At 48.3% G+C, this 27,929-nt stretch overlaps 2 protein-coding genes across 7 annotated transcripts in view; one reads left to right on the top strand and one right to left on the bottom strand.

Moving 5' to 3' along the window:
• Window positions 1–41: 41 nt before the first annotated feature.
• Window positions 42–27,815, bottom strand: RCN3 (reticulocalbin 3; the record flags this gene model as incomplete). Of its 6 annotated transcripts, none has more annotated exons than XM_083408223.1 (7): window positions 42–1,033; window positions 4,111–4,310; window positions 5,762–5,822; window positions 7,244–7,416; window positions 9,151–9,344; window positions 15,045–15,286; window positions 27,645–27,815. In XM_083408223.1, the coding sequence occupies 7 exons, from the start codon at window positions 27,813–27,815 to the stop codon at window positions 926–928; spliced, it is 1,149 nt and encodes a 382-aa protein (XP_083264349.1). In that variant the 3' UTR covers window positions 42–925. The 6 variants fall into 6 exon arrangements, with proteins under 6 accessions (XP_083264349.1, XP_083264348.1, XP_083264352.1 ...); XM_083408222.1 differs by having other exon boundaries at window positions 42–201; XM_083408226.1 differs by lacking the exon at window positions 27,645–27,815 and adding an exon at window positions 19,212–19,306.
• Window positions 27,791–27,929, top strand: part of LOC310661789 (paired box protein Pax-6-like) — a gene marked incomplete at its 3' end in the record, with an annotated part of 56,046 nt that continues 55,907 nt past the window's right edge. Inside the window, exon 1 of the mRNA XM_083408240.1 lies at window positions 27,791–27,929.

Below are 27,929 nucleotides of genomic sequence, written 5' to 3'. Positions count from 1 at the left end.
CTCCACATTAAGTATTTCCATACCACATAAAAATCAAGGAGTGGGTGGGGAATAGTTTTATTAATAATCCAGAGTGTTACAGTCATGAGGTCACAGCTCTTGGTGGCCCTTCAGCGTCTTGACTGCTTCTTCATAGTCTTTGGCGCTGGCGATACTTTGCCGAAGAAACTCCACAAACTCCTCCCGCGAAAGCTTGCCATCCTAGAGAGGAAGGGGAAACTGAGAGGAACCACAGAACCTCAAGAGAGCAATGCTTAATCCAAGTCACAGGGCAAACTAGACATGACAGCGCAGCTGCAGGCAACACGCCCGCGACTGGTTTTACATCAACAAAAAGTAGCTTGTGGGAGGAGATTTAGTACACACTACTCGCTGTTGGTTTTCTGCTCTCAGTTGACCCTCTTCAGGTCATCTGCGCCCTCAAGAGGGTCCCAGATGAGTGTTAGAAAGGTAAAATGGGCTTGTGGTAAGCACTGTGTTTTTGTGTGTTAGAATTTTGCCCCTTAGAGGAGCAGGAGCCTATCTGAGGGAGTCAGTGGGTCCCTTGAGATCCGCAAACATGAACACAACATTAGCCCTTGCAGAACAGATTGAATGCCACAATAGCCAGGGGAGGTGGGTTGAGCATAACGTGTAAGCTGCCGCCTTCTGTTCGTCCTTTGGAGTGTAAGACACAATTTTGTAGTGTAGCAAGCTTCACAGTGCTTTGTCGAGGTGGGAGTGTGCAGGCGAGCAGGAATGGAGTGTAAGAGAAAACCCACCCAGGTATGCCCAGCCACCACTAGGTTTCTCAGAAAGCTTAAGCAGGCCCTCATACCAATAAATAAGAACAAAATTTCCTTCTGGAGTGTGCTTTGTCCCCCACCCCACCCCTTGGCCCTCAGTTGCGGGAGGATGCCCTAATGTACGTTCCCCTCCCGCCGGATCACAGCTCGTCATGATCCTTTGTCAAGTCTTCGCCGTAGTTGGTGGCTTGGCTCCCCACAAACATGTTCCAATTGTCCAAAATCTCTTCCTTGGTTATTTTGTCATCCTGCGATGGGGAAGGAAAGGGAGGAGGAGAGAGAGAGAGAGAAAAAGGGGAGGCAAGCAGAGAAGGCAGAATTACAACCCAATTAACACCCCTGGTAATTTTATTCTGAACTCCCCACCCTTAAATTGCATTTGCCTTGTTAGTCAATTACATATTAAGGGACTCGATTATGGGACTCATTCGAGTTACCTGTTCAAGATTTGAAGGAAGATGAGAGAAAACAGGAATGTCACCATCACATTTAATAGTCCCTAGCTATGTCACACACAGGGACGCGGGTGGCGCTGTGGGTTAAACCACAGAGCCTAGGGCTTGCCTATCAGAAGGTCGGCGGTTCCAATCCCCGCGACGGGGTGAGATCCTGTTGCTCGGTCCCTGCTCCTGCCAACCTAGCAGTTCGAAAGCACATCAAAGTGCAAGTAGATAAATCAGTACCGCTGTGGCGGGAAGGTAAACGACATTTCCGTGCACTGCTCTGGTTCGCCAGAAGCAGCTTAGTCATGCTGACCACATGACCCGGAAGCTGTACGCCGGCTCCCTCGGCCAATAAAGCAAGATGAGCGCTGCAACCCCAGAGTCGGCCACGACTGGACCTAATAGTCAGGGGTCCCTTTACTGTTTTATGTCACACACACCCCATTCAACAACCAGGAAATACAGAAAGAACTTTGTATAAAACTTACTTTCTACCCTTCCCTCATTTTAAGACTTACTGCAATCCTATGTGCGTGCTTTCAGAATGTGTGCAATCCTATGTGTGTGGGATTTGTTCCTAGGTTAAGTGTGTCCAGCAGGGATGGGGAACCTGCAGCCCTCCAGGTGTTGCTAGACTACAACTCTCATCAGCCCCAGCCAGCAGTCGGGGACGATGGAATGGGGTAATCAGCATTTGCAGGGCCACAGATTCCCCACCCCTTGTGTATGGGATTGCTGTTTTAGGTCTTTAGATAAACTCTGGAATTTCACTACAATATGCAGAGAAGGCCACCAACTTGGGCAGCTGTAAAAAGGGGGCTAGTCTTACCCTCTGTGAATTCTACCTAACAATGCCCACAAGTCCTGATGGCTATATTAGAGGCTGCGTGGCTCAAATACTAGTTGTTGGGATCAAGGGCAGGAAAGCACTATTCACTCATGCCCTGCTTGGGAGACTTCCCATGGGCATATGGCTGGCCAGTGTGTGAACAGGAGCCTTTGGTCCCATCTAGCACGGCTGCAATCCTTTACCAACCTACCTGGTTATACACAGCACTGAACTCCATGGGACGTACACCTGTGTAGGCATGTATTTTTCTTTGAGGAAGAGAATTGTGGAGGGTGGTCTAAGGGGTGCTAATTTGTTTACTTGCAAGCTTTCCTCCTGCCTCTTTATATAATGGACAACTTGGGAGAGGAACTTGGGCCGCTTGCCACAGCCTTGGACAAAATGTCCACTATATTGGAAGGCAGACAGATTAGGCTTCCTCCTAAATCCTCAATGTTCCGATTTAACTCTTTACAAATTTAGGGCTAGATTTAACTGCCTTCCTTCTGCTGTTCTAGATGACTGTTTTGGGGTACTAATACACATTTTGGGGGTATTAACACATGGCCTTTTTGTATGCAACTTTTACAGAGATAAGCGAAATAGGTATATTTCTGCCCTATTAAAATAGCCAGGAAGGACTTTTGAATGGTATTTGGCCTATATATTTGTCTGGCATGAACAACATTGCTAGATTTCTTCTTTCTGCTGCAAAGTTTACCTCATAAAGGGAATTTGGTATTTTAATTGTACCTTAGCTTGCTTCTGTCTTAAGTTCATATAAGTACCATATATTTTTAACTATGTGCAGAGTTTAAAAAAACCCTGTATGGTTATCACTTGTTTTTACCAGGTCTGTGACAGCCTGATAAAATTTGTATTGCATTTTAAGCCCAGCAGAATAGTTTGCTCCCCATCAAAAGATACGGCAACCCCAAGCGCAAGAAAGCTATTTGAGATCCTGTTTTCTACTCTCCCTTGGGCAGAAGTGCAGAGGGTACCAAAAAGGTATTTTCAAAGCATAGTTAGTCCAAATATTAATGAGCTCATTTGATGGGCAAATTGAAAATCTCCCTCCTTAGGATGAAATCCGTTTCTTGTCTGACATTGGGGAACTGGGGGGGGGACCCCATCAAAGGCAGGACTGAACACTGTTGATCTAGATTTCCTGCTCCAGAAACTGGCTTTGTTTATAGCCTTGAGCCACTTACCAAAATGGGATACTCAAACAGGAAAGCTCTCCCCTGCTAGTCTAAACTGAGCCAGACCTGTGCCCATAGATAGAGTTTGACTGCGTGCTTTCCCCCCAGATCAAGCCCATTAGCTCTGACTTTCCAGAGATAAGAAATATGTTCTGTGGTTGCTTAGCAACCACAGACCCATTTCCATCTTTCGCAAACCAAGAAACACAGCCTCTGGTTTGAGGCAGAATGGCTATGACAAGCAACAGCAGGAGTTCTGGCTAGGCCAGGGCCAGGAATGGTGTGGCACTCCCCCAAAATAATGGTTCTCCCTTCATTTGGATGAGAAAGTATGGGGATGGCAGCTCCAGCTGTCAAGAGTCTCGCTTCTGTTTTTATGTAAGGAAGGCAACTATGGAAGGAGGAAATTTCGAGTGGGGAAAGTGCCTAGGGGAGGCGTGCTTAATCCTTTCCCTACCTGCCATTTCTCTGCTTCTGCTCATCTCCGCCAAATGGGCTCGCTCCCTTGCAGTGTTATAAAGGTGCAGGCATATGGACAACCCCATGGGAAGCAAGCAAAGAAATAGCTGGTGGGGAAAGGATTAAGCATCCCTTCTGCTGAGACTCATCCATTCTAAATTCCCACTTACTGGACAGGAGATTTAGAGTGAAAGTCACCCTATCAGTACTAGGAATTAAAAAGCTTCAGCTCACGTTACCTGCACATAGGTCTCTCCTGTTCTAATACTTCACCCCATCCAACTCTGCCTGTAACTCACCCATCTTTCTCTCTTTTCCTTGTCTACTAAAAGCAAAACAATCCTAGTGCCTTCCCCCTCTGGTTTCCTTTCCGTGCCTGGTTCTACCCTCACCTTATCCTTGTCCGACTCGATAAGGAGGTGCTTTGACTCCACCTCGGCGTGGTCATAGTCTGTTGGCAAGATCCAGTGCCCAATCTCCTCCCGATCCATTTTGCCATCTTTGTTGAGGTCCCGGAAATCTAAGAACTGTTGACGCTCTGTCTTCACCCAGTCAGGTTCGGGCTCCCCTGTTTCAGGACTGTACATGTCGCCTGGTCAGAAGACAGAAAACAGTTTGGTGTAGTGGTTAGCGTGTTTAAGACTAGGACGCGGAAGACCGCGGTTCAAATCCCAACTTTGCCAAGAAGCCCACTGGATGACTTTGGGCTGCTCAGTCTCTCATCCTACCCTCGCAGGGTTATTCTGAGAATGAAATTGGGGAGGGAATGCATACCACTTTGAGATCTTTCGAGGATATCAATGGTAAGAATAAGCAAAATAAATAAATAAACATGTTATTTTTCTAAAAGACAGTTGCCACCATTATTTGGGAAGACCAAAGCAAGTGGCCCCTCTCTCAAGTCAACTAAGTCCTTGTTCAATAAGGGGCAGGGGCCAGACAACCTTTTCCCTCTCCCCACAAGAAACCTGCCCCCAGAGAAACCAACAACTTAGTTGAGAGAGGCAAAAAGGCCAGACAATGACTTTGGACAACAATGGCACTGTTTAATAGCATACCGTATTTTTCGCTCTATTGGACGCAGTTTTCCCCCTCCAAAAATTGAGGGGAAATGTGTGTGCGTCCTATGGAGCGAATGCAGGCTTGTGCCATAGCCGCGCGCAACCCCTCCGGCAGGGAGAGGCTGCACGGGGCTATGGATTCTTTAGCCCCACGCAGCCTCTCCCAGGAGGTACGGGGCTAAGGGGGAAGCCAAAACAGTGAGCGGTATCCATCCCGCTCGCTGCCTTGGCTTGTTCCATAGCTGCGCGCAACCCCTCTGGCAGGGAGAGGTTGTGTGCAGCCTGTACGCTGCTCTTTGCGGCTGGGGGGGAAAATATTTTTTTCTTGATTTCCCCCCCTAAAAACTGGGTGCGCCCTATGGTCCGGTGCGCCCAATGGTGCAAAAAATACGGTATATGAAAATGGAAGACAGCCTTTCACAACTACCAGCTACACTCAGCATGATTCAGAAAGACTGGCTCGATTCATCTTAGCAAATCAGCTAAGCTACACGTTCTACCAAATTTGGAAGGTTTTTTGTGTTGCCGTTCTTAGTATAGGCGCCTCCAGGTGGCATTCTATTCAACACTCATCATCTTGATTTACTTGCACAATGCTTATGTGGAGGTTAGACTATGCCCTGTCTTCACTGAACATTTTGTTGTGGTTCTATGGCAGTAAGCATTCCTCTCGATTTGCTTGTGGGGTGTTTACATGTAGTCCCATTAATCATCTCTTCTCCCTACTTTTGCATGCCATTTCCTTGTCGCTTCAAACTGCAAAATTTCTGTAGTTGTTGAATCCCTCCTGCAGAATACTGACAGTCTGGCAGAACCCTACTTCATTTGATTACTATTTCTTTAAAAAATAAATATTTATTTTCCTATGTCCTAAATAACAATTATTATGCTCTGTCCTATGACCAGGGCACTTTCCTAGGAGCCAAATTAGGCAGGTGAGCAAAGAAACAAATTCTGTGCATTCACAGCCCTTCTACCTTACCAAGATATTCTTCTACTTCAACAAAGCCATCCCCGTTCTTGTCGATGTCCTCAATGGTTTCCTGCAGGGCGGAAAGGAAAGCAGCTTACACCAGTGTGGTGGATCATGATAAAAGGAGATACATCTTCCTCCCCACACAGACCTGTGCATGGAGGACAGCAGAGCCCTGCCAAACTCAAGAAATAATGGCAACCATTGCAAGAGGTAATTTGTAATCATTGCTGCTGTTTGGTATGGGACGTCTGCAGCAACGTGGGAAGGTCCTGAAAAGTGAATGGGATGGAGTTGGGGAGGGCTAGAGGGTTTCTCGTCACTTGCTCCATCCAGTTCAGTATTGCTTGCTCTGACTGGCAGGGTCTCAGGCAGGGTTCTTTCCCAGCCTTGCCTCGAGATGGCAGAGAGATTGGACTTGGGAGCTTCTGCCAAAGTGCTCTGCCCCTTAGCCACAGCTGCTTTCCACCTGCTTTAGCAGCTCACCTAAAAGCATGTTGTGGTAGTGGTGGGGTAAAGTAAAGGTAAAGGGACCCCTGACCATTAGGTCCAGTCGTGGCCGAGTCTGGGGTTGCGGTGCTCATCTCGCTTTATTGGCCGAGGGAGCTGGCGTACAGCTCCCGGGTCATGTGGCCAGCATGACTAAGCCGCTTCTGGCGAACCAGAGCAGCACACAGAAACGCCGTTTACCTTCCTGCCGGAGTGGTACCTATTTATCTACTTGCACTTTGATGTGCTTTCGAACTGCTAGGTTGGCAGGAGCAGGGACAAGCAACGGGAGCTCACCCCATTGTGGGAATTCGAACCGCCGACCTTCCAATCAGCAAGTCCTAGGCTCTATGGTTTAACCCAAAGCACCACGAGCGTCCCAGTGGTGGGGTAGCCTCCCCCCAAAAAAGTCATGGCCAGTTGTGGAGAGGAAAAAAGAGGTTTTGGACTGGGTGCAGGGAAACAAAGAGCAACACAAAATCCCTGCCATCTAGGCCTGTGAAGAGCTTGTCTGAGGCCTGGGGCAGTAGTTCCTGGTTGACTGGGACGCATGAGGTGTTCTTGGCATGGCAGCGATAAGTCCGGTAGACCCCTCTGGCAGGAACCCCCCAGCTGGCTTATTCCTCTGAAAGCCACAAGGGAAGAGTCAATTCAGGGCCATAGCTGTCAACCTTCCCTTTTCCCCCCAGGAAATTCCCTTATTCCAGCGCGGTTTCCCGCTACTATCCCAGATTGTTAGATATCCCATAGACTGTCCCCGGGACAGGTGAGGCTGCTGATCCCTTATTTTCAAATCTGAAAGTTGACAGCTATGTTCAGGGCCCTGTAGTTTGTTAACGGTTTACGTGAATTGTAACTCTGTGAGGGTTAAACTACAATGCCCAGAATTCTTTGAAGGGGGGAATGCATTTTGAATGTGCTTTATAAAAGCATGGCGTGTGTGCAGCCCTAGTCTACCAGAGCCTTCTCCTCCCACCAAGAGTTCACCATCTCCAGCCTCACCGTCACCACAATGTCCTTCATGTAGTCAAACGCTTCGGGGTGGAGGAAGGCCGTGAACTCCTCCCTGGTCGCAGTCATGTCCCCATCCTTGTCAGCTGCCTTGAACCGCCGCTCATCCCGGGCCAGCATCTTCCGGTAGGAGTGCTTGTCTTCCAGATCGCCAAACTCCTCTCCTAACGGCATCAAAGGCAAGAAGTATACGTGAAGCCCAAGGGTGCCATGTCACGCACAGGCATTCCCACTGTGTAGGGTGGGGGTTCATCACTGGTTCTCCCCCCGTTGGGAGTATAGCACCTGCAGCAGGGAGCTATTTCTGCTCCCTGCATGATCTAGAACCCTGACTTTCCAGGGTTCTAAATCAGTGGGATTTTACACGACTAGGTGACAGTCCTTGCTGCAGATGTTCAGCTTTCCCCCTATGAACCTGCCAGGACACTGTTAGCATTTCACTCCTCCGTTGCTGGATGTGTGATTGTTATATCACATGTCTGTGTTTACTTCCTAGGCTTGGGAAGTGTGAGAACGGAAGCTAGTCTTATCTCTTCCGTTCTACTGTACTTTTGTACTTACTTTCTCTCTCTCTTGGAGAAGAAAGAGGAGAGACGCCATGATTGCTTTGTGCTGTATATACTGCTTAATAAATACTTAGAATGCACACACCCAAACTCCACTTCGTTTCTGCTAAACTCTGCTGATAAGAGTGTGCACATAGTCTTCAAGATATGTGTTGCTGGTGTGCACCGGGACTGATGATTTATAAGTGTCCCAGGATTGCGCTTCATCAGAAAGACACCAGAGAGGTTTGTCTCATCCCGGGGGCTGCGTGTGACCCCCTGGCGTGTTCCGACAGACCCAAGATAATCATCCGAGGCCGTTCTCAAGGGCGGCCCAGAGGGCGACAACAATAGAACAAGACTTCTGTTTTAGCCCCTTGTTTAATGGAATGCTCTCTCCTGGAAGGCCTGCCTGGCACCAACCTTTTCGTTGTTTCAGCAAAGGTTCCCCCCCCCCCCCAACAGCTGGGCAGCACCAATGATATGACTGTGCTGTTAAATCTGTTTTTTTAATAATGCTGATGGTTAATGGGGCCAATGTAGGCCTCTCTCAACCAGCCGTCAGCCCGTGAGTCCTCTGTGCATTTCTGGGAGATGAAACTGGCTTCTCACAGCCAGCCAGCTTGCTTCCTCAGAGCTGGCACTAGGAGCTCACAAAATTGCCAGAAGCAGAGAGAGGCCAATGTTTTGCCCTCCCTCCCAAGGCAGCAAGCCAGCCTTGGGAGCCCTGGCCAGCTACAACTAGGTTGCTAGCAACAAGTGATGGAGAGGAAGCAGATTAGCTTGCGCCCTTGTCCTTGTGCCCATCAGCCAATTTCGCTGGAAACTTATTGGTGTAAACAGATCAGAGAGCATTTGGAGCCTGTTATCCCCAGATAACTGGACATTTAAGACAGAGCCAAGCTAAAATCCCTCAGGAATCTAAAAGGCCTTCCCCCAACACCAGAGAGGATTTCTGAGATTTTCCCTTTTTTTCAGCTTGCCCTCTTAGAAAGAGGAACTTTCTTCAAATATCCTCCACAATTTTGGTGGGGGGTGGGTGCATCCCCCTCTCCCAATGTTAGGGGGTTATGTTAGGGGGGAAAGCATGAACCAGCATTTTACCATCCACTCCAGTTTCTTAAATAATGTAGACATATTTTGGCCTGGGGTCTCAGGCTGCTCCACAGCACTACTCGGACACAAGATGCTTTTATATATGCTGCAATGCCAGCCATTCCCTCCTGCTAAACAGCTCTTCCACCTGACTCCAGAGCTGAGCTAGAACCTGCCGAAATCTCCCAGGTGGCCTACATCCACTACACACCCTTCCCACTCTCCTGTGCGTACACACAGCACTTCCTCCGCCCACACCTTCATAGTAGCCATAAGTGGCATTCTTGAACTCAGTCCAGGTGATATGGCCATCACTATTCTTGTCATAGTCCTTCCAGTTCTTGTTCACATTCTCGTAAATGTAGCGGTTTTGAGTATGCTTGATCCATTCCTTCAGCTCAGGCTGAGTCACAAAACCGTCCCCATCCCGGTCGATGCGATCCACGATCTTTCTGCAGAGGGAAGGTTCAAGAACAAAGAGGCTTAGAGAACAGGGAAATGGCCAAGATATGTCCGTAAAACGAATATGAGAAAGGCCTTGCTAGGATCACTCCAAAGGCCCAACTAATTTAGTCCAGCCTCCTGTTCTCTCAGTTGGTCACCCAGATGCCTTTGAGAAGTTCCGAAACAGGAACTGAACACAATGGAGCTGTCCCTATTTGTGAGTCCCAATAGCTAGTATTCAGAGGACCCCTGGATGGTTAAGTCCAGTCAAAGGCAACTATGGGGTCGCGACGCTCATCTCGCTTTCAGCCCAAGCGAGCCAGTGTTTGTCCACAGACAGCTTTCTGGGTCATGTGGCCAGTATGACTAAACCGCTTCTGGCACAACGGAACATTGTGACAGAAACCAGAGCACATGGAAATGCTGTTTACCTTCCCGCCACAGTGGTACCTATTTATCTACTTGCACTGGCATGCTTTTGAACTGATAGGTTGGCAGGAGCTGGGACAGAGCAACGGGAGCTAACCTGTCACAGGGATTCGAACCGCCAACCTTCTGATCGGCAAGCCCAAGAGGTTCAGTGGTTTAGACCACAGTGCCACCTGCATCTGGCATTACCCCCAGCCTTTAAAGATCTGCACTCACTCACCTTCCATTTTCTAGAGGCAGACAGACCATGTAGCTTCTGCCACGTTCCCAATACACAAAGTAAAAGTTGTTCTCTGACTCTGACAGCCGTCCACCCCGCCTTCCTGTCTCTGCCACCTTGTTTTCTTCCTCCTCTCACCCCTATGCATTTTTTTGGGTTATGGGCAACTCCTGTGATTGGTCAGAGCCAGTCGCCAATCCAAAGCAACTGGGGTCAAAAGCTCTTAAAAATGGAACATCGCCAACATTCTGTCATCCTTCCTTGTCCTTTACCTGCCCCCTGACCACCCAAGATGCTGCATTACTCACGAGGAGGATCCTTGTTTGGTGTGAATGTAAAGCTAGATTTAGCTAGTTTTCTTTTTTTTAAATATAAATAATTTTTATTAATTTACAACAAAACAAAACATACATTATTTTCACACTTCATATTTCAATTTCCAAATCTTTGTTTTTGGACTTCCTTCAGCTTTTCCATAAATCTTTCGTAGTCATTATTATTTTCCGCATTTCTTTTTTAACCATTGTCATTAATTTTTATCTTTTTTTCCCTCTCATTCCTTTTGGCAATGTCTCTCGCATATTCACAGTGCTCTTTTAAAACCTTCTAGCGTTATTTGACCCTCACTTATATTCTCCAGATATTTAACAAATTTCCCCCAGTTTTCTGTAAACTTTTGGTCTCTTAGGTATCTGATCTTTCCAGTCATCTTATCCAGTTTGGCATAATCTAACAACTTAGATCTCCAGTCTTCTATTGTCGAGATTTAGCTAGTTTTCTAAAAGTGTTTTATTTTTTTCCGTGCACTGCTTTTTCTTTTCCTTTGCTGTCCTCTTTATTTAGTTAAACTCTTAATTTAAGTCTCAATAAAGTTTAAACTTTATTTAAAAGCTCCTAAAATGGCCTGTTAGGGTTCAGCTGCCCACAAGACACTGGTTCCATCCAATCTCAGGCTGCTTACATACCATGTACTGTATTTGAAGTGTAGTTAATTAAGGGTGCTGGGGGGTCTAGCTCTGTGGGGGTAAACTACAGTTACCAGGATTCTTTGGAGGCTTTTAATGGATGGTGTGTACCAGCCTCCATCATACTCACAGTGATACCCACTGCAATTAATGGGCATGTGATAGATATAGATAAGATAGACAGAATCTTTTGAGGGTTGGATTCTATCATCTTACTGCGAGTGCTTATGTTTATGACCTCACAATTTATCTATTTATTTATTTAAGTGAATGGGCATGAAAAATGTCAATGCTTTAACTTCAGTGGGTCTTCTGTGTGTAGAACTTTACTGAATGCAACCCCTCCCCCCCCTCTCTACTGTTTCCAGCATCTCTTTGGTCCTATGCTATTTCTCTTTGGGTCTAAGGAGAGTGGACGAAAGCAAGCACCCTGTTCTCTGGGGGCGGGCAGGTATGTGTTTGATGCTCCCTCGCCTCAATAACTCATATTCATCACTTGTAGGCCTTGAGAATGGTCCTTGCATCAAAGTCAGAGGGAGAAGAGCTGGTGGAAGCAAACTTCAGCTCAGAGAGGCAGAGCTACAGTTCCCGGCAGTGAACTCCACAGTTTAGCCAAGCACTGGGTGGAGAAGTACGTCCTTTTTGTCTGTCCACAATCTTCCTACATTCAACTTCATTAGATGGTCCCTGGCTCTAGTACAGTGGTACCTCGCGTTACATACGCTTCAGGTTACAGACTCCGCTAACCCAGAAATAGTGCTTCTGGTTAAGAACTTTGCTTCTGGATGAGAACAGAAATTGTGCTCTGGCGGCGCGGCAGCAGCAGGAGGCCCCATTAGCTATAGTGGTGCTTCAGGTTAAGAACAGTTTCAGGTTAAGTACGGATCTCCAGAACGAATTAAGTACTTAACCCGAGGTACCACTGTATTATAACAGAGGAAGAAACCCTACCCCCCCACCCGTCCAGTTTCTCCATTCCTTAAGATATCCACTCCTTAAGATACACAGTATTCTCATCAGGGGTGCAGGTATAAGGGGCATCTGCTTGCAGGTTAGCACTAATGGGAATTAAATCCCTCATTATCTTCGCAGCCAACCTGTGAGAGTTACTTGTCCAAGGCCACCCAGGGCGCTTCATATTCAAGAGGCACGAAGGAGACTTCAACCCGAGGAAATTTTTTATTACACTTAACAGCCCACGCTCCTTCCAAGGAGCTCAAGGCAAAGGACACGGTTCTCCCCTCTTATTTTTTTTTAAAATCACCTCAATCCTCTGAGGTACATTAGGTTGAGAGGAAGTAACTGGTTCAAGGACAGCCAAGAAGCATCATAACTGAGGGGTGTTCTCAGTTGTAACTTAACACCCTAACCACACCACCACATTGGATTCGAGGGCATTTATTTATTTATTATCTTTATCATTAATCAATTTATACCTTGCACCTTCCATCAAAGGAGCCCATAAGTGGATCCCATAAGTCAATGGTAATCCGAACTCAAGTCTTCCCAGACCAAGAGATCATAAGGGTTTCAGAAAGTCCTGAGGTAAACTGGAATTTTAGCAGGGGTTCCTCAATTTAAAAAGCCAGTAATGGTGAACATGCTTCCTTGGAAACTAGTGTATCCACGGTTACCAACCTTACCTTGCAAACACACACACACACGCGCGCGCATGGAGGTGTTTCACAGAATATCCTCTTAATTAACACAGGGCAAGTGGTGAGGCTCAAAAAGCCAGGCCAGGTCCCTGTACGAACCAAATACAGTGCTGCCCCGCAAGACGAATGCCTCGCAAGACGGAAAACCCGCAAGACGAAAGGGTTTTCCGTTTTCAGAGGCGCTTCGCAAGACGAAAATGATGAAAATTTTTGAGGGTTTTTTTCGCTCCCCAACCCCTTTTTCTAAAGCGCTAAGCTGCTAATAGCCTTTTAGCAGCTAATCCGCTAATCCCTTAAGCCTTTAATAGCCGTTAATAGCCCTTAAACTGCCAATAGCGCTAATCCGCTAATGGGCTTGCTTCGCAAGATGAAAAAACCGCAAGACGAAAAGACTCGCGGAACGGATTCTTTTCATCTTGCAAGGCACCACTGTATGTGGCCTATAATATACCCTGGAAACTTCTAGAATTCACAGCAGTTTCCTGTGGCAGACATGTTGGGAGTGCTTTAGCACAGGAAAGGCCTGACTTGAGGCAGGACATTTAAAAGCTACAGCTCTCTTCACTATGCCACACTTGTTCTCCCCGTCCAGGCAGAACGCCTCACAGCCCAGTCAGTTTTCTGCTCTGCCGGGCAGAAAACCTGATGCCTTAAGGAAACTAGTTTCAAATGGTTGGGTGGTCTCATCTCTAAAATTAAGTTTTGGGCCTCTCTGGAAGAACACCAAAGACTGGCTTAGTGGGAACACAAAATCCCTCTTTGTGCATCCAGATGAACGCATGTGGGCATAAAATGTGGGGGTGGGGGGACAAGCAGGTGCACACGCCCTACTGCACCCTGGACATTGGGGGCACAGACTGCCCACACGCCAAACTTTCCTGCATTGATCAGGAAGGTCTAAAGCAGGAGTCAGCAAACTTTTTCAGCACAGGGCTGGTCCACTGTCCTTCAGACCTTGTGGGGGGCCGGACTATATTTTGGAGGGGGGGAAAGAACCAATTGCTATACCCCACATATAACCCAGTGATGCATTTTAAATAAAAGCACACATTCTACTCATGTAAAAACACCAGGCAGGCCCCGCAAATAACCCAGAAATGCATTTTAAATAAAAGCACACATTCTACTCATGTAAAAACACCAGGCAGGTCCCACAAATAACCCAGAAATGCATTTTAAATAAAAGGACACATTCTACTCATGTAAAAACACACTGATTCCCGGACCGTCCACGGGCCGGATTTAGAAAGCAATTGGGCCGGATTTGGCCCCCGGGCCTTAGTTTGCGTACCCATGGTCTAAAGGGGCTTCTAAGCATGTTGAGCAGAAGACGCTTAGATACCCATTTAGACCTTCCCTCTTAACACGGAGCAGGTAGGACCATGTGTTCCCACCCCTGAACACTTTACGCCCATTTACACATTTGAGGAATGTGTGACAGGGCTTCTGCAGCACTCTTTCGTGTGTGTTTGGCCAATAATAAAAAAGAGTAACACGGTGAAAGCAAGTGCTGTCTCTGGTCAACGCGATGAAATTTAAGGCACTGCACACTTGTCAGATTGCTGCGTTTTGCATAATGTCTTGTCTAATCGTAATGGGGTCTTTGTGTTATGCTATTAAGCAGGAGTGGAGAACCTGCGGCCTTTGAGATGTTGCTGGACTGTAACTCCCCTCAGCCCTGACCATGGGCCATACTGGAGTTCAACATCTGGAAAGGGTCAAAGGTTAACCGCCATATCAACAATGCGCTGGAAGCCATAGTGGCAGGCAAGTGGCAATACAGTGGTACCTCGGGTTACATATGCTTCAGGTTACATATGCTTCAGGTTACAGACTCCGCTAACCCAGAAATAGTACCTCGGGTTAAGAACTTTGCTTCAGGATGAGAACAGAAATTGTGCAGCAGCGGCGCGGCAGGCCCCATTAGCTAAAGTGGTGCTTCAGGTTAAGTATGGACCTCCGGAATAAATTAAGTACTTAACCTGAGGTACCACTGTACTCAGGTGCTCTGAAACTGCCTGCGAATGACATCGGGATGACCCACATTCTGTATCAAGAACACTTGGATTATGCAGCCTGTCTAAATCAGCCTTTCCCAACCTATATGTTTTGGACTATAACTCCCATCATTCCTGACCTTTGGCTGGGGCTGATGGGAGTTGGAGTACCAGGTTGTGGAAAGCTGACCTAAATCAATGCTAGTTAAGGTTGCTTGTTGTGCAAAATTTATTCTAGTTTCACTAGCTTGTGAAGATGGGCAATGCACTATGCAAGGCACTAAAGCCTTACCCATAGAACATGGGGAATGCTACTCACGTGTGTCCCCCCCACTTAACCCATGAGATGCCATCAACCACACACATTTAGAAGCTTGCCCCTCCTCCCTCAGCTCCTCAAGATGCAAAATTCTTCACCCAACAGCAGAGTTCCAATTACCCAAGCCGCTGTTTGCTTTCTTCAGGAGTCAACTGGTCAAACGTTTTGGCATCTTCCTTGCCCAGAAAGGCTTCGTGATCATATTGGAAATCTTGGTTGTCATCGTGAGGGTGGTCGCTCAAGTCTTGGTTATGGTGGACGCGGTCCTTTTTGTCGGGGGGAGGCTTGGCCAAGACCCACGTGAGGCACACAGTCAACAGGCAGGAGGAAAACAGCATCTTCTGCCAAGCCATTGTACACAACTTGGGAACAAGGAAGAAAGGTCAGTAAGGAAAGAAAACACACACACGGTGCATATATAAATCATGAGCCAGCCAGCTTTGCTCCAAATGGGTCTAAACTCCACACCGCTTCCAAGACAGGAGGGTGACAAGGGAATATTAGCCGCCATCTGTTGGCTTTTGGGATCCCATGTGACCTCCCCTATGGTTTGACTAGCCTTTACCAGGCGCCAAGCCTTTAGTCTAGCAAGCCCTCTCCTGTGGAACTCCTTGCCAATAGAAGTTTGGCAGGAGGGCCTCTGCTCATTTTCAGGTGCCTTCTAAAAACTGCTACTCTGGACTTTCAAATCTGAGATTCTTTCACATCCAGCTTAAACTGATGTGTTTCTTTATTTTCACTGCAATACTGTATTTTTTGGTTGGTATACTGCCTTGTGATATTTCGTAGAATCAAAGTTGGAAAGGGACCCTGAGGATCTTCCTAGTCCAACACGCCCCCCCCACCGCAATGCAGTTGTCCCATATGGAAATCAAACCTGCAACCTTGGCATCAGCACCACACGCTAACAAGCAGAGCTATCCAGCAATATTTTCATATGAAAGTGCAGCCTGGAAATATTCAAATACAACCTAAAAAAAAAAATCAGCCTCCCTGTTTATCCTCTTATTTACACACACAAACCAGTCCCGCAATACTTGTATCCTTGTTCCCAGAGTCTCCCCCCTACTTTGATTGCCATTTACACCCTGATACAATCCTGCCTGAGATATCTTTGCTCCTTAGCTTCACCCCCCTCCAACATCCAAAGGTCTTCTGCTCCCTCAAAAGGCTCTGTGCCTCCTCCTTCACTGCCCCAGATACTTTGAACTGCCTCTGAGTACACCTGTCCTGGAGCCACCTCTCTCATTTCATTCAAACGCCCTCTCAAAATCCACTCCCCCCACAAAGCCTTTGGCGCACACCCCTGGTTCCCATGCCCTGCTACAACTCAGCCCATAACTAAGTCTAAGCATGTGTAACTGAAGCAACCTACATATTGCTTCCCAATTTACCCCTTTCTCCATCATCTGCCTGGGGCAATTTTAGCTTGTAAGCTCCTGTGGGCAGGGACCTGTCCTCTTATACTCCGTAAAGTGCAGTATAACTGACGGTGGAGAAAGAATGCTATTCCACTTCCTCACATGCCAGGAAGCCCCATTGCCTACATTTCAAAATCGTCTGACTTAGCTCAGTTGATTGGAGCATGGTGCTAATAACATCAAGGTTGCAGGTTCGATCCCCACATGGGACAGCTGCATATTCCTGCAGGAGGTTGAATTAAGATGATCCTCAGGGTTCCTTCCAGCTCTCGAATTGTATGATTCTCAATACTTGCTACATGCTTCATCCCACTACACTCCTTTTAAGCAAGTATTTATTTATTACATTTTCTTCCTATTATTTATATAAGCATTCATATATTGCCCTCTCAGAAATGCAGCAATATTATTCAATGCAAAACAAAAGTATTAAAAGCAGGACAAAACAATTACTAAAATCACTGGCTACTAGAGAAGATTTTAAACAACTGCACAGGTCTGTTGGGGGGGGAGGGGGGAGTCTTCAAGAGGTGGCTGAAAGTCAAATGTGAGGATGTCTATGGATTCTCTACTGGAAGAGTATACATGGGGGCAGCAGACATCACAGCCTTCTCAATATTTTCCCAAAGAGCTCAGTACCACATGCATGGTTCTTTACCAGAACAAGCACCCCGGTTTCATCACCACAATGCCCGGTGAGGTAGGATGGGCTGAATAAGAATGATTGGCGCAAGCTCATCCAATGTTCAGTTTTGAACTTGGTTCTCCCCAGTCTCAGTCCAGCACTCTAACCACTAGATTTAGGTAGGTAGCCGTGTTGGTCTGAGGCAGTCGAAATAAAAAATTAAAAAATAGTCCAGTAGCACCTTAGAGACCAACTCAGTTTGTTCTAGGTATAAGCACTTCTTCAGCTGAAGAAGTGTGCATGCACACGAAAGTTTACCGTATTTTTCGCTCTATAAGACGCACCAGACCACAAGACGCACCTAGTTTTTGGAGGAGGAAAACAAGAAAAAAAAAATTCTGAATCTCAGAAGCCAGAACAGCAAGCGGGATCGCTGTGCAATGAAAGCAGCAATCCCTCTTGCTGTTCTGGCTTCTGGGATAGCTGCGCATCCTGCATTCGCTCCATAAGACGCACACACATTTCCCCTTACTTTTTAGGAGGGAAAAAGTGAGTCTTACAGAGCAAAAAATACGGTATATACTTAGAACAAACTTAGTTGGTCTCTAAGGTGCTACTGGACTATTTTTTAATTTTGATTCTAACCATTGTCTCTCGAACACCATAGATAAGATGCCCCCAAGCTCATCAATTGTTCCCACTCTCCCATACCAAAGAAACAAGGAGCTTCCACCTTCTTTGATTCCGTTTCACCCAGCCATGCACGCAAGTTTCTCTTTTAGAGAGCGCTGGGAGTTTTGACCCACAAAGAGAACCCAGGAGTCCCGGCTTGTAATCTGTTCATTTTAACCCAGAACACCACTGGATCTCTTGAGCTCTAAGGACCTGGAGTGAGAGATGAAGTTCTGAAACAAGGACTGCGCCTGCTATTTCGAGGGCAAACTAAAAAAAGGAGAAGAATAAATTCAGTAATCCCAGCAGAATAGGGGAACTAGGCCAGTTCCCAACTGTGCTGCCCAAAATACAGAATGTTCAATTCCTGGAGGCATCTGAATTAAAGCTGTCCCCACTTTGCTGGGAACAAAGCTTATTGAGGATGAAAGTGACAGCAGAATCAGAACAACACATTACTTCCTGGGCTGCGGTACAAAGAAGACACATCCGATGCCAAATTATTTAAACCACTAGGAAAAGGCAACTTTGGGGCTCGAAACAAGCTGTACACCACTCCACTCCTCCATCTCCCAACTACTGCTCTTCCCTAACCCACACCGGCAGACTACCGCGCCGCTGTGAAATGTGCAGAACTAAAACCGAGCCCTTCCAGATATACAAATCAACCTGCCTTAGAAGGGAAGCAGAGCTAACATGCCAAAGATAGAGAGAAGGAAAACACAAGCGACTTTCTCCTCCAACACTGCAAAGACTTTGGAAGCCACAAGTTTAAACAAAGACAGTGTCTCAGAATAAGGCGACACTGATAACTACACTCCGATTGAAGAAAGGAAGGGAAGCATGTCTAACCCCAGGACAAAGGGGGGGGGGCGGAATTGGCATCTTACATCAGGAAACGGGCCGGATGGAGAAGCGGGCTATACGGCAGGGGTAGCCAACGTGGTCATCCCTGACCATAGGCCATGCTCGCTGCTGGGAGATGCAAGACCAACCAACTCCCCGAAAGCACCACGTGAGATGTCCGTGGCATAAAGGATGTGGGTCCGAAGCAAACTTCTGGGCCAATACAGCCCCCCTACGCCGCCCCCAAAGAGTGCCTCTACTTTTGCCCAACCTCAAGCACCAATTCTGACCCAAGAGCCGCAACAACCCAACGCACAGCGCAGCCACGCTGCTCTTTTCCGAGGGACACGAGAGGCTAGTTGTGGGGCTGGCGGGGGCGGAAAATCACAATTCCTTCCGTCCACCGCGGCAGTCTGCAAGCTCAGCACCTATCAGGATGCCCCGACTAACTGAATCCGCCGGGCATTGCACCCTGCAAAGGAAAAAAGCACAATCCGTGCATTACAATGCCCGCGTGTCTCCAACAAGACAACACGCGTTTTCCGCTCCCTATTAAAGATCCCCCCCCTTCCTCAGGGTCTCCAGCAGGCCCCTTTCCCTCTCCTAAATCGAGGCGCCCACCTCTCCTCCGCGCCTCTGAGCCCCGCTTGCATGCAACCCCGCACCCCACAGCCCCAGCATGCAAACCTCTTGCAAGAGCGCCTCTCCCCTCGCCCAGCTCACCAGCAGCCGCAGCCCGCGCGATGGATGCTCCCTCTGCAAGTGCCGCCCCGTCTCATCTTCTGCCCGGCTGGTGTCTCCCCGCCCCGCCCTCCTGCCCGCCAGGGCGACGCCCCCCGTCCCCGCAGAGCCCAATCGGAGGCCGCCGTCGGCCCAGGGGCGTGGCCGAGGGGCTCCGGGACTGGCCGGCCGGCGCCACGTTGACACAAAGATCCATTCTTCCCACAGTTCCCCCCCTTCCTCCGCCCCCCCCCCCAAGTTACAGCGAGGCAGGGCGGGCTCTGGGTTCCTCCGGGCGCCCCCTCTTCTTGTCGACCAACGGCAGAAAGATACCTACCCCTTCCGCCACCCCCCAGGGCTGCTCCAGCCCCAATGATCCGCCGCCGCCCTTTAATTCCCCCCCTCCCAATTTGGCAATCGCTCTGGGGTTTCAGTAGGTACGAAATCTGGGCCTGGGGCATATAAAAGGGCAGCGTGGACGGGTGGGGGGGGGTGCAGCCTTAAGCACAGCGACCTTGCAAACCCCATTGAATGCAATCATGGAAAATCACAGGGCTGTAGAGTTTGTCATCTAGTCCAATGCAGGAAACTCAAATCAGTTTTGGTTTTTCCCTGCTTGGGTTGGGCTTTGAGATACTCAGGAGCCCGTTAACTTTCAGCTCCCATCGCATGATGCCTCCCTTTCACCTCCCAGGAAGTTTTGCTGCCTGAGGCAAAGGACAAGATGAGATAAAACTAAGCACACACACATCAACCTGAGCTGCACACATTGAAACTGATCTGCTTGGCATTTTAACCTTAGTTTGACACTGGCACCGGGAGAGGCCTAAGTCAGTCCATTGTTTCTGTCTAAGCACAGTGATGTGTACTCTGACTTGCAGCAGCTCTCTAGGGGTCAGCAAACTTTTTCAGCACGGGGCCGGTCTACTGTCCCTCAAACCTTGTGGGGGGCCGGTCTATATTTTTGGAGAGAGAAAAAATGAATGAATTCCTATGCCCCACAAATAACCCAGAGATGCATTTTAAATAAAAGGACACATTCTACTCATGTAAAAACACACTGATTCCCGGACCGTCCGCGAGCCGGATTGAGAAGGCGATTGGGCCGGATCCGGCCCCTGGGCCTTAGTTTGGCTACCCATCCTCTAGGGCAGCATTTCCCAACCTCGGGCCTCCAGCTGTTTTTGGACTACAACTCCCATAATCCTCAGCTAGCTAGACCAGTGGTCAGGGATGATGGGAATTGTAGTTCGAAAACAGCTGGAGGCCCAAGGTTGGGAAACACTGCTCTAGGGTATCAGGTTCAGAGTTTCCGGGACCTTCTGCATGTAAGGCAGAGGCTTTACCGCTGAGCTAGAGGCTTAGAGGGAACAGAGCAGGGGCTACCACCTGTCCCCCCAGGATCCAGCAACCACCCAACAGTTCGCTGTCCTTCATAGTAAGGATCAAGTCCTTGCCATCAGAAGCCGAAGGAAGGAAGAGAGGTTTGATCTGAATAGGTTTAGGTGGTGCTTAAGTCTGCATAGAATAAGTCCGATATTTCTGTAGGATTTACCCACTGCCTTGTGGGACATCTACGGGAGGCAAAACAGCTAAGGATTAAACCCTACAGAGTGGAGTCCCTAAGACAGTTGGATAGGTAAAGGTAAAGGTACCCCTGCCCGGACGGGCCAGTCTTGACAGACTCTAGGGTTGTGCGCCCATCTCACTCAAGAGGCGGGGGCCGGCGCTGTCCGGAAACACTTCCGGGTCACGTGGCCAGCGTGACATCGCTGCTCTGGCGAGCCAGAGCCACACACGGAAACGCCGTTTACCTTCCCGCTAGTAAGCGGTCCCTATTTATCTACTTGCACCCGGGAGTGCTTTCGAACTGCTAGGTTGGCAGGCGCTGGGACCGAACAACAGGAGCGCACCCCGCCGCGGGGATTCGAACCGCCGACCTTTCAATCGGCAAGCCCTAGGCGCTGAGGCTTTTACCCACAGCGCCACCCGCGTCCCAAAGACAGTTGGATGGTGCTTTGTAAACCCCCCTCCTGCAGCCAAGCTGGTGCTAAATGTATTGCTCTGCTTTCTTTTGGACCACATCAGCAAGGCTGAGGGGGGGGGGGGTCTTGTTGTCTGGGCAGCCCAGGACCTCCACACACACTGCCCAGTAGTGCGCCCCCGAGAGATCACTTTTGAATGCATCAAAAGCAACGCAGGAGGCAGCAGTTACGAGTTGCCAGATTCTGCAGCCACAGCAGGTGATGTGATTCTCCAGTGGCTTGACTTCAACCCTGGAGGCGCACTCTATTGTCTCTCGAAACGGATGCCAACTCTCGAGGATTTTTGAAGTGTAGTGGGTTGAATGTGACAAGACTCAGGTCGGTTGCTAGTTCCTTAGGGATGTAGGAATTAGTTTTATGGCTTGTCAGATCACTGGTCTGTCTACCTCAGAACCGTCCATCTACACTGGCTAGCAAAGGCTTTGCAGGGCTTCAGGCAGAGGTCTCCCCCAGCACTGCTCGGAAGTGCCCATATAACATAACTGCTCCATAGATATTGTCATACAATTCCATTCACCATATAGATGGGTTTATGAAGCATTTCTTTATCCTGCTGTGCTGAAGAAGAATTCTACGAAACAGTGGGCACTACGTCTGTTTGTGGACCACTTCGGCAGCGTTGAACGTCATAAAACAAAGCTTTATGGCTTGTTTTCATCAGATGAGAATCTGACCCATTGCTTCTTTCAGAGACTTGCATAGTCTACAAAGACTTTCAGAGACTTATAAGACTTATGTTGATTTGGTTCTATGTTTTCAACGGAATCCATCAAGAGTGCACATTTTGTGACTTTCAGAGATTTATGAGATTCTGTTTATTTGGTTTTTCATATTGTTCAATGTTCCGTATAGATTATATAAAGAGTTTATATTGATAGTGCGCTTTTGTACTTGGTCGTCGTGTTGCCTTGGATATTATTGATAAAGGTTTGCAATACAGGGGTTTACCTGTAATTGTTTGGTTACTTAAAGTAAGACAAGGCAGGAGGCCTCAGCAGCCACAGGTGGGAAGCCTCTTTCTTTTTTGGGAAACGGGTTTGTTGCGCAAGATCTCCCAATCCACTGTACTTGTGCAACCCAAGTTTGCCATCGTGTGAAACGGCAACAGCTTAGGAAGTGTCCTGACTCTGTCCCTCCCAACCCCACTTCTCCCTTCCATATGTACAGATTAGTTTTGGAAAGCAACACTGGTTCCAAAATGTGTGCGGGCAGCCATTTTGCTTCCCAAACCATGGGACCGCATCTTTCTGCCCTCCCAAAGTGTACTGATTCCTCTTCTGCCTTACTTCTTGTCTGCAAATGCTCACCAACATCCACCATTCTGGATATGTGGAGAATGATACTCCACAAAGGTGGTAGAAAAGCACATCACATCATTATGGGATGGTGGCCATTGGGGACGTTTTATTGTAGAATTGGGTCAGAGAAGGAAGCTCAGAAAGAGTTTTGTTTCAGGTGCAAGGCACCCTTTAGAAAGATTGATTTTTTGGACTGGAAAGGACCTGAGCTAGCAAGAGGGCAGCAGAGGAAAATGGCTTGGCGCTTCTATTTAAACAAGGGACGAGGGAGCCCAGGCCCTGGTGCCAATACCTCCACGCCTCTCTACTTGACCTTCAGGACTCGACACAATCCGCACCGTTTCCTCCGGCACACACCCTTTTCCTGAGAGGTGCCCCTTACCAGCCGTGTAAGGGTGTGTGTAGAAACTAGGTTACCTGTATACAGAGGCGAAATGTTCATTTGCTGCTTTGTCGCTTTCTCTTCTGTGCCCCCCCCCCCCACCACTGACATGCTGCCCCCAGGCGGCTTACCATAATACAATGCTGCCCTTGGGTTGGTTCAAGCATTCCTACATTGCAGGGGGTTGGACTAGATGGCCCCTGGGGCTCCCTTCCAACTCTACAGTTATATGAAAAAGATTTCCCTCCCACACTGCTGATTGAAACAAATGGATATGCAGTGGTACCTCAGGTTACAGACGCTTCAGGTTACGGACTCCGCTAGCCCAGAAATAGTACCTCGGGTTAAGAACTTTGCTTCAGGAGGAGAACAGAAATTGCGCAGCGGCGGCAGCGGGAGGGCCCCATTAGCTAAAGTGGTACCTCAGGTTAATAACAGTTTCAGGTTAAGAACGGACCCCCAGAATGAATGAAGTTCTTAATCAAGGTACCACTGCACATTTCTCCAAAGTACCCTGCTATTTATTTCTGAGTGAGAACAATGAAGGTGTAGCCTTCAGGCTACACAGTGTGTATGCCTATGTAGCAAGTAGTAGGTGCTAATGGTTTGTGAGCAGAAGGTATTTAAAGCAGCAGAAATGCCAATATCCGGGGGAAATGAGTGGGAGGGGGGACGTTTCAACCTCACAGGACGCTTTGTAATTCACCTTAAGGTGGGCATTCCTGGAACAAGGAACTTCAAAGAGAGGTTGCACCTGTGAAGCCGCTGATTTCACAATTCACCAAGAGGTTTAATGCTCTGTCCTGTGGTAAAAAAACAGCAACACTACACATGCAAATTAGCTGGCCAATGACAGGATCTTTGCGCTATCAACTCCAACCCGTTTGTGTGGGGTTTCTGTGAACAGCCACTTTAACATAATTATCCATGGCTACTTTTCTGCCTTTCATTCTTTTGCTGATCTCACTGTTCTCAGTCCCACCCGTGCCCCAGCAACCTTGTGTATAGGTAAAGGGACCCCTGACCATTAGGTCCAGTCGTGACCAACTCTGGGGTTGCGGCGCTCATCTCGCTTTACTGGCCGAGGGAGCTGGTGTACAGCTTCCGGGTCATGTGGCCAGCATGACTAAGCCACTTCTGGCGAACCAGAGCAGCACACAAAAACGCTGTTTACCTTCCCGCCGGAGTGGTACCTATTTATCTACTTGCACTTTGACGTGCTTTCGAACTGCTAGGTGGGCAGGAGCAGGGACAAGCAACGGGAGCTCACCCCGTTGCGGGGATTCGAACCGCCAACCTTCTAATCAGCAAGTCCTAGGCTCTGTGGTTTAACCCACAGCGCCACCCGTGTCCCTTAAGCTTGTGTATATCAGCCTGCAATTTAAAACAAGGCTTCATGCATCTGATGAAGTAGGCTGCAGTGCTCAGGAGCAAGCCAGCACTAAATCACACAGAGTAAGTGAGGTTAACTCTTTACAATCGTGCCTTGGTTGTCAAACGCCCTGGAACTCGGACGTTTTGGCTACCAAATGCCACAAACCCCGAAGTGATTGTTCTGGTTTGCGAACATTTCTTTGGAACCCGAATGTCCAATGGGGCTTCTGTGGCTTCTGATCGGCTGCAGGAGCTTCCTGCAGCCGATCAGAAGCCGCAATTTGGTTTTTTAACGTTTTGGAAGTTGAACAGACTTCCAGAACGGCTTCCTTTCGACTTCCAAGGTATTAGGGGAAAAAAGACAATATGCACAGGGGTGCCGGGCCCAATGAGTGCAGCAACTGTTCTTTGGTAGGTCTTGCGCCTATGAGGTAGCTGTGGAGACTGAAGGTCCCCCAGTTCCACAGCTGCCTAAGTCGCCTCCTCTCCAGGGTTTCCCCCCAAGCATTCTGAGACTGCGTCTGTGTGCCTGCCTTTGCTACTCCCACTTCATGCCTCTCCTGGTCCTGGGAGACCAGGAGAAGGGGAGCTGATCGCAGTAGGAGGAGGAGACACCCATGACTTTTCACCAACCTGACTCATCTCTGCCTCTTGGCCTCCCTCCTATCACAATCCTGCTTCAGCTTCTGTCTCCAATTCTGGATTTCCTCTGCCACAGACTCTCCCTGCTCACTAAACCCTGTTACCCCTTCAGCTTCCGACACCGCCTCTTAACATTGTCATTTGCCTCTTGCTCTGTTATCCTCCCCTCTCCACAGTTCCTTGGGGCTATGCTCGTTTCCCTTCTCTCAGGAAACATCTCTTTCTGGAGAAACATCTCTCTGGATCTTGGTGGCAGTCTCAACTGAGCTCCTGTGTTGTTGTTGTTGTTGTTTAGTCGTTTAGTCGTGTCCGACTCTTCGTGACCCCATGGACCAGAGCACGCCAGGCACTCCTGTCTTCCACTGCCACCTGCAGTTTCGTCAAACTCATGCTGGTAGCTTCGAGAACACTGTCCAACCATCTTGTCCTCTGCTGTCCCCTTCTCCTTGTGCCCTCCATCTTTTCCAACATCAGGGTCTTTTCCAAGGAGTCTTCTCTTCTCATGAGGTGGCCAAAGTATTGGAGCCTCAGCTTCAGGATCTGTCCTCCCAGTGAGCACTCAGGGCTGATTTCCTTCAGAATGGAGAGGTTTGATCTTCTTGCAGTCCATGGGACTCTCAAGAGTCTCCTCCAGCACCAGAATTCAAAAGCATCAATTCTTTGGTGATCAGCCTTCTTTATGGTCCAGCTCTCACTTCCATACATCACTACTGGGAAAACCATAGCTTTTACTATACAGACCTTTGTTGGCAAGGTGATGTCTCTGCTTTTTAAGATGCTGTCTAGGTTTGTCATTGCTTTTCTCCCAAGAAGCAGGCGCCTATTAATTTCGTGGCTGCTGTCACCATCTGCAGTGATCATGGAGCCCAAGAAAGTAAAATCTCTCACTGCTTCCATTTCTTCCCCTTCTAGTTGCCAGGAGTTGATGGGCCCAGTGGCCATGATCTTCGTTTTTTTGATGTTGAGCTTCAGACCATATTTTGCGCTCCCCTTTGAGCTCCTGTAGTATCGGTTGTTTCCACAAGGTGTCAGACTAGCACCACCTTCCCTGGCCCACAACTTCAACTTCTGAACCTGTTTGCACCCATAATCCAATTTCCCTTTGTAGCTACTGGGAAAATTGCCTTGTTTCTTTATATAACATATTGTAATTCTCCTCCATTTCCCAATTATGACCCTGCAGGCACCGTTATTCTGCCTGGAGCACCTTACGCTATGGAGAAGCTCAAAAGCAGGCATTGAACACTGTAAACATTCCCACAGATTTAATTTCTGTCTTCCTGACTCCAGCCTAGAGATTAGCAGTTTGTGGCTCTCATTCACATGCTTCTAAACTCCAATTCCCATCAGCCTCAGCCAAGATGGCAAATAATCTGGGACGATGGGAGTTGGAGTCTGAGGAGATCTGGAAGCCACAGGTTTCTCATACCTGATTTACGTAATTCCTGGTTTTTTAATTACTCTGAATTCAGCTTCGAAATCTTCAGACATCATTTGTGCCCTGTAAGTTTTTCATACTGGAATTTACAACTACTTCTGCCCCTCCAGCTGGATGCACTCAGGCCAGGATCCGTACCCACAATGGGTCTCACGCCTTTGCGGCTCTTTGGGATTCTAGCCACAAAGAAGCATCTTATGTCACTGAGCTTTTTTTGGAGGTTATCCTCAAGTCAACAGCCCCTGTTTAAACTGGGAAATGCCTCCCAAGTATTTGGCTTCCTTATATAATTCTCAGGTTACTCCTGTTTACAGAGAGCTTTAGACGGAACAGCAGAAGTACCCACCCCTGCTATTGGTTTCCTCCCTTTCAATGAGCTTCAGCCTTTGGTTTCCACCCTCAAGATTAAATGAATCACCATGGAATCCTATATCTGTCTACTCAGAAGCAAGTCCTGTTAAATTCAATGGGACTTACTTCAATGGAGTCTCTTAAAGGATTGCTGCTTTCCTGAAATCAACCATCAGCAACTTCAGTTTCTAACCATGATTAGAAGTGAGGGTAGGTTTCTGGCAGGGCTTAATTGCTTAATTGTATCAGTTGTATTTATTTATTTATTTATACATACATACATACATACATACCCCACCCTCCCTGGTCAGAGCTGGGCTCAGGGTGGCTAACAGCAGTAACATTACAATAAAAACATAAGGGGGGGGGGAGAAACCAATTTAAAATATGGGTTAAAATACAATTTAAAATGCAGCCTCATTTAATAGTAGCCCATAGATCAAAACCATAAGGGGACGGAAACGTAAGGGTCAGACTGAGTTCAAACCAAAGGTCAGACGGAACAGCTCTGTCTTGCAGGCCCTGTGGAAAGATGTCAAGTCCCGCAGGGCCCTAGTCTCTTGTGACAGAGCGTCCCACCAAGTCGGGGCCAGTACTGGAAAGGCCCCGGCCCTCGTTGAGACCAATCTAACCACCTTGCGACTTGGGACCTCCAAGGTGTTGTCATTTGTGGACCTTAAGGTCCTAGGCCACATAGGGCATCTCTGCATAAGGCTAAGGAAGGCCTCTGCCTGAAACCCCGGGGGCCTGCTGCCGGTTGGTGCATGCAGCAGTGAGCCTAATGGAGACAGATGGTCTGCCTTTGGTGTGAGGCCGCTTCCTCTGTTTCCATCTCCTCTGTTTGGTTGCTTTTAACTCGCTTCCCAACTCCCCCTCCCTGACCCACAGCGCAACTTCCCACCCCACCTCATCTCCTGATGTGCTGTTCCTCGTCTCAACTCTCTTGACTGCTCCCATGCCCACCGCTCCTTCCCATCTGGTTCTGCGGTCCCGTTCCATTTCTACCGAGGGTCGTGCGCCATCTGGCATGCTCTTGCCAAGCTTTCCCAAGGGGTCTTCAACACCAGCTGATGGCATCCGCTCCAGGCTGGAAAGATATCCGTCCCTTTCCCCCCCTTGCCGTGTGCCCTCACTTCAGCTGCATTTTCTGGGCCAGCCCCGGGCAGGATAAGCCCATGGCCCACAGGGCAG

This window comes from Podarcis tiliguerta, assembly GCF_965153285.1.
Source record: "Podarcis tiliguerta genome assembly, chromosome: 13".
Lineage (NCBI taxonomy): Eukaryota > Metazoa > Chordata > Lepidosauria > Squamata > Lacertidae > Podarcis > Podarcis tiliguerta.
The sequence above is the reverse complement of the archived record's forward strand: the minus strand, read 5'-3'. Positions and strand labels throughout refer to the sequence as shown.